Source organism: Arvicola amphibius, chromosome 3 (assembly GCF_903992535.2).
Source record: "Arvicola amphibius chromosome 3, mArvAmp1.2, whole genome shotgun sequence".
Taxonomy (NCBI): domain Eukaryota; kingdom Metazoa; phylum Chordata; class Mammalia; order Rodentia; family Cricetidae; genus Arvicola; species Arvicola amphibius.
In genome coordinates this window covers 136,461,280-136,468,463 of record NC_052049.1, presented here as the reverse complement: position 1 = coordinate 136,468,463, position 7,184 = coordinate 136,461,280, and the positions used below count along the sequence as shown (strand labels likewise).

Here is a 7,184-nt window from a genome sequence, read left to right as displayed (position 1 = left end):
AACACTTTAGTGCCAATAGTGGTATTCTGTGCTAATACGAGATTTGAAAATTCGTTTCCCACTCTGAGCTTGTTTGCAGGTGTGGTGGTTGGCTGTGTGCCTCCAGGAACAGCCCAAGTTCGCCACATTCTTTTAAAAAATCAAAAATGGACATTCCATTTTATTTTTTAAAGAATTTCTGATATCAAACTGGACAGAGAAAATCCCACAAGGCCTCAACACTACACAAAGAGCCATACACAACTGAAAAATGCTGAAAGCCGGAGAGGTAGCCTTCCCCAGGGAAAAACACACCACGAGTGTCCAGTGCCAAACAGTGAGCCCTGAACACATACACATCAGTAACATTATAAGGACTGAGGAGATTATGTTTAGGAAGCTATATACATATGCATAATATACATAATCACATAAATACACATATATACATGCAATAACAATTGATGAAAAAGAGGCCATGAATTTGAGGGAGAAAGAAGAGGATATATAGAGAGTTTGTAGGAAGGAAAGGGAATGGAGAAATGTTGTAATTATATTACCCTCCACCTATCAATAAATAAATAAACAGAAAAACTTAAGAACCTCATACATGGGTACTGCATCTACATCATTTCCACCCCATCCTACCTTTCCCTACTTTAAAACAAGCATAACTAATGTCAAGAAACACCATCAGGGGCGGACAGACAGCTCAGTGGTTAAGAGAACTGGTTGCTCTTCCAGAAGATCCAGATTCAATTTCCAGCTCCTACCTTGCTGCTCACAACCATCTGAAGCTCCAGTTCCAAGGGATCTGATGATGTCTTCCAGTCTCTGTGGGCACTTCTCAATTGTGGTGCACAGAAACTTACACATAAAATAAATAATAATAATTTTAAAAATTAAAACACAGTCAGCAGCCAAAGTACAGCCCTATAGAGCAGATAAATTGGAAGCCGGGGATAGCTAAAGAAAATGAACACTGTAGTGACTGAGGTTATTACATGCTTTTTAAACCAGAAGTAATGAAAGTAAGAATGCGTGTGCACCAAAGCATGTGCGTACCTGCACACACACACACACACACACACACACACACACACAGATTGACAAGGAGGCCTAAGCAGGTGAAAGGCAGGAGGCAACACAGCAAGGAAGCTGACAAAATGTCTGGTTACTCTAACCATCTGAATTAACAGAAGACACTGAAGACCAGAGAGAAAGAGCAGCTCGCCCAATGCTCTACAAGTTGATGACTTAAAGCTGAAGCCCACAGGTCCTTTTCTCCATGCTGTCTTGGGAGGATGAGACTGTAACTCAGAGCATCAGCCAATAATCTCATTTGCTTTCTAGACATCCATCCTGTGCACTATTTTGGTAAAACTTTTTTATTATTATTATTACTTTCTTTTTATTGACACAGAAAAAAATTGTTCCTTTTACTAGATAGGACTCCGTGTGATTTGGGGTTCGTCTACATATCAAGAAATGTTCTGTTGAGGATAATTAACATAGCCATCACTTTAAGCCTGTATTTGCCTGAATGGTTAATGCATTCAAAGTCTTTTCTAGGTATTTTCATAACGCAATATTATCTTCATCCTACTGTGCCACAGACCACTAGAATCGCTTCTCTAACTTTAACCCATTATCCAACCTCTCCCAATCCATCCTTAATAAATCTAATTTTAAATAGATTCAGTTTCCATTTACTCCAAGTGTGCCTCCCGCCACAATGTTATGCAATCTATTTATGTTCTTTCCACAGCTCCAACCCTAGATATCCCCATGGCTACAGGTATGAGCTCAGAAGGAACGTAGCTGCCTTCTGCACAGATTTGTATGTTCTGGGCACCTGGCAGGACCAGATTACCCCAGCCTCCCAAAGTACTGGATGGTTCATGCTTCCATATTAAGTAAAGCATGAGACTTACTTACTGTGGTCCCAGAGGATTGGCCTGTAAGAGCATGCCTCTGTTGTTTTCAAGAAACATTATACAGGAAATGTTGTCGAGGTGTTACTAAAGAAGGTGAGCTGTTGTTAAAAATAAAACAAGCCTGCTTTGCTTGGCTGGGAAGAGAGATGTTTTTCAGAAATTTCAGTGTGAATCAGCTAAGGCCTGGCTAAGCAAACATGCACAGGAACAGTGACAGCAGCTAACTATCTGCCAGTGCATGCTGTCTGCCCAGAGGATTCAGTGGAACATCTTACCCTGACAGCAGTCTGTGCTATAGATATGGCAGCTTCCATCTTACAAGCTGGTTTCAACACATTAGTGACTTTGAGTCACAATTTCTCAGACTGGGCTCTTGTAGTACTTGTCATTTTAACCAATGGCTTGGATATCATGAAATCGGCAGCACATTCTCTATGGAAAAAAAATTTGAGTTTGAACATATGTACATGCCCTTTGGGTATGTAACTACTCTCTCAGAGACTGAACCCTGGTCCAAGAATTTCAGCCAGGAATAGAGGTTATAAAATAAAGAAGCTAGTCACAGACATGGTAAATGCAGGAACTTGCTCCATTTCTCTCTATCAGACTAAATATAAAATAAAATCCAAAGTTCCTTGAAGCTAAAAAGATGATTCTGTGGCTAAAAGCACTAGATGCTCTTGTAAAGAACCCAAGTTTGGTTCCCAGCATCCAAGCAGGGCAGCTCACAACTGCCTATAATTTCAGCTCCAGGGGATTCATTATCTTCTTCTGGCCTGTTGGGGCATCCACATGCAGGTGCATGAGCATGTGTGCATGCATTCATGTGCATATATACATATTAAAAACAAAATATTTGGCCGGGCGGTGGTGGCGCAGGCCTTTAATCCCAGCACTCAGGAGGCAGAGGCAGGCGGAACTCTGAGTTCGAGGCCAGCCTGGTCTACAAGAGCTAGCTTCAGGACAGGCTCTAGAAACTACAGGGAAACCCTGTCTCGAAAAACCAAAAAAAAAAAAAAAAAAAGAAAAACAAAATATTTTTAGTTACATTTTTCCTTTTGCTACTGCCCTACCTAGATGGAATTTAAATGTTTCAACTTTACCATTCCCTTTCTCTTCTAAGAGTTGTACATAAGCTGATAGGATCTGGTATAGCCTGGATTCATGTATCTCCCATGGTGGTTAAAACCCAGGAAGCCTTTGATAAATTCTGCTTTACACACGTGAATGAACCAAGGAGCATTTACCTAAATAGCAATGAACATAGCAACTGACATTATGTGCATCAGGTCCTATGTATAACTGTTCCTTTGGATTATCTATTTTATCCGAGGGCAAACCAATGGTGTGTATTATCGTGGTCTTTACCTTGGATACCAAGGCTCAGAAACATTTGGTAACTTGCTCATAGGAAGCTACTATTCTGGAATCAAAATTTGTCATGATTTCAGACACAATCTTCTTAACTATTGTCAGTGTTTCCACTCTCAATGTTAATAACAATACTGATCTTCATTGCTTCTGTGTCTATAGCATTTGCTATGTTACATACACACTGCATAATAATACACCTTAAGCCCCAATAACTCATTTACTACCCATTAGTGGACATTCCTTTCATTTCCTTTCCTTGATGACTATGGTAAGTTATTTAAGCTCTGAAGTGCTGTTTCTTTTGTTGTTGTTGTTGTTGTTGCTTATAAAATATGGGTAATCTGTTTCCTAAGGCCCTGTGACAACTGTAGAGATGAAGTCATCTAGCACATTGTCTGTGCATCCTGGATACAAAACACACACGACATGTCCCAAACTGTATAAGGAGCTGTGGGCAGGCCTGCTTTTCCTCCCGCCTGGCTCCCGGCCGCCTGGCTAACTTATGCCCTGAAATAACAACACACAAATTGTATTCTTTTAAACACTGCTTGCCCCATTAGTTTTAGCCTCTTATTGGCTAATTCTCACATCTTGATTAACCCATTTCTATTAATGTGTGTAGCACCACAAGGTGATGGCTTACCGGGAAGGATCTTACCTACATCCGCCTGGGGTCTGAGAATCATGGTGACTGACTCATCTCCCTTCTTCCCAGCATTTTGTTCTGTCTACTCCACCCACCTATGTTCTGACCTATCAGGCCAAGCAGTTTCTTTCTTAATTAACCAATGAAAGCAACACATAGATGACCCTCCTCCATCACCAAACTGAAACCCCCTCTGCCTGAATTCGACTTAATTCATTCAACACTGCTTGGAAGGGGCCATTTATTCACAAGGCAATGTCCAACCTCTAACTGAAATATCTCAGGACCTCTTTCAGCTCGAGCTGAAAACAACTCTCTTGAAGGATAACACAAATTTTCAAGAGAAAGGGATGGGGGTCTCAGAGGGGTACAGTCTCCAAAGGTCAGATATGCTTGGTGTGTGTCTCCAATGGCTAGATGTATTAAGTATATTTCCCTAATAAAAATTAGCACCCTTCTTACGAAGGTTGTGGTTTTTTTAAATTGATATAGATATATCTTTAATCTTAAGTGTACACTAAATGATTTCTTTACACAGGAATACACCCCTTTAACCCAACCCAAGACAAATATGGAACGTTTCCTGAATCCCAAAAGCTTCCCTCCTCAACCCCACAACCCAGACTGATTAAAAATCCACAGAGAAAGGACCTCTAAAATCAGAATTGAATGCAGAAAGTGAAGAAAGTGAAGGCAGCAAGAAGGTTGGCTATGAGAGAAATCATTGGGTGAGACAAACCCGACTTCTGGCTTCTTTCAAATGGGGCATGCTGAGTAAGTGCTTCTGTGCGCTCCTGTTCATTTTGTTTCTCTGTCCTCACAAGAACTGCGACATGATCCAGACTTAATCCTTATTTTGCACGTGAGGAAACAAATTTGTTCAGAGTTTTGGAAGAGAAAGGCTCCAACCACAGAACAGCCTTCTGTAAGATGAGATCAGCAAGTCCATCCACGTGGCAGAGGGACCTGGGAGGACCAGGCGTCAGGTTACCAGGCAGCACTGTGACAGCTGGTATAAAAGCCCTGAGCAGCTCTCCTGGAACAGCAGCGATCAACCTGCCGCGGGCGCTTTGAATTTCTCAACGTCTCTCGGGTTGGAAAATTATCTGACTACGAAAACCAGGTCTATGAATGGGAACCCAATTCGGTCCAGGCTGTGAGACCTGGATGGCCTGAAGCTCACTGAAAGGAGTCACTGTTTCTGGTGAGTGTGTGTGTGTGTGTGTGTGTGTGTGTGTGTGTGTGTTCTCGCTGATATTAGACTTCAGAGGTTTCAGGAAACAGATGCACAAATGCACAAAGCAAAGCGCCTTTTGGCACTGAGGTCAGAGGTTCAAGTTAAAAGACAAAGGTAGCAGGGCCAGTAAGGGAGAATGGAGAAGACTACAGCCGGCTGCAAATTACATGACAGTCTATTGGAGACAGGGCGGGTGATAAACGATTGATTCTCAGTCTCTGAAAATTTGCAATGGGGTGTGGGATTTGCCATGTAAGGATCTGGACAGGACGAAGTGGAATAAAGGGGACTGAAATTCCCACTTTCTTTCAGGCTGCCTCTGACAGGTGTGCATTTGTATGTAGCAAACAGGCTCAAACAGAGGAACACCCAGTTCCAGGCCCAGAGGCAAGATGTGGTGTCTGGAACGGCTCCTGCGGAACCGAGACGGGTTTCTCCCCGGGCTAGCCCGCCGCACCAAAGCGCGTTCGTCCACTGCATGCGTGAACGTGCTCACTCCTGACCGCATCCCAGAGTTCTGCATCCCACCGAGGCTGGAACCTAGCACAGCCTGGGCTGCGCTGCGTGATGCCTGGGCTGCAGACGCGGAGAGGGACGACCACGCTGGTAGCACCGACTGGGACCCGCGCTCCCAGGCCGCCCTCTCGCTGTCACACCTGCCCCGCGCACGCACCGCCTATGGCTTCTGCGCGCTGCTCGAGAGCCCGCACACGCGCCGAAAGGAGTCGCTCTTCCTCGGCCACCCAGGCGTTCCCCGGCCCGGACTTCGCCACCGCGCGCACACCTACGCAAGTCCGCGCCGAGTCCCAGACACCCCGCACTCCGCGCCGCATAACCCAGATGCCGCCCGGGTCCTGCCGCCCTCTCCTGCCCCCCGCAGACGCCGCCTCCTACGCGCGCCCGATGTACTGCTGAGGCTTGCGCTGCGGGTCCCTCGAGGTCGGACCGGCGCGCCCTCCCCGTCCTCCGGCGACAAGCTCGAACGCGCTGCCTCCTGCGCGCCCCCGGTCCCTGCGAGCCCACGCCCCGAGTGCCTGCAAGCCGAGGCCAGCGTGGCTCTGGGCCGCGGGGATTGCACGCTGCGCCTGGCCGCCGAGTACTGTCCGCGCAGCGCGTGTCTCCGCCTCCGCCTGCTGCGAGCCGAGGGCCCAGCCGCCGCGCTCGAACCCCGCGCCCTGGGCTGCCGCCTCAGCCTAGTGCTGAGGCCGTCTGGCCAGCAGCGCGCCAGCGTTCTCAGGCGCAGCCGCAAGGCCGCTCTGGACCAGGACTGCTGCTTCGATGGGCTCTCGGAGGAGCAGCTGCGCCGCCTGGCCGTGCGCATCAAGGCTGAGAGCAAGGGCCGCGGGCTGGAGCGTGGACGACCGCTGGGCCAGGGCGAGCTGCTGTTGGGCTCGCTACTGCTGCTCTGAGCCCAGATTCCGTGGGAGCATGGACACTGAGGGTCTCTTGATCTTAAGATGCACCATACTCTTGGTCCTGGGACACTTGCAGACTGTCATAGCTCTTGGTTCTGGAACACTCACAATCTCTTAGGTCTTGAACCCTCAAGGTCACTTGGGTTTGAGACACTCCCAACTCTTGGACCCTGAGAGTTGCCTTATCCCGCCACACTCACAGCCTCTTGGCTCTTGGACATTAACAGCCATTTGTACAAAATAAACATGTTTTCATTTTTCTAATCAGAGCTTTCTTTCAAGCCGGTCCTGGCAGAAACGACCCTGGGTTATCACATTAACAGGTGTTACTTCTTTTTGTGTGGGCAGACTACTTGGAATTTCTGTTGAGCAATGTGATAGTGTTAGGTAGCGCTATTCCACTGTAGACGGCAATTCTATTTCATATGTATCACACACTCGGACTGGAAGATCGTTAATGTCAGGCAGTATTAGACCAGCCTCGTTTTAAAAGTTGGTTCATTTAGTGGCATCTTTTGAGATTTAGAGCGTGGGTTACTTATGAAGCATTAAGATGTTGCATAGGAAAGGCCCAGGGTGCAGGAAGACTGCCGAGT

The 7,184-nt window shown here is 46.5% G+C and overlaps 1 protein-coding gene across 1 annotated transcript; it reads left to right on the top strand.

The window, feature by feature from the left end:
• The first annotated feature begins 5,565 nt into the window (after positions 1-5,565).
• Positions 5,566-6,582, top strand: C2cd4a (C2 calcium dependent domain containing 4A). The gene has a single exon (XM_038321194.1). The coding sequence runs from the start codon at positions 5,566-5,568 to the stop codon at positions 6,580-6,582; it is 1,017 nt and encodes a 338-aa protein (XP_038177122.1).
• Positions 6,583-7,184: the final 602 nt, after the last annotated feature.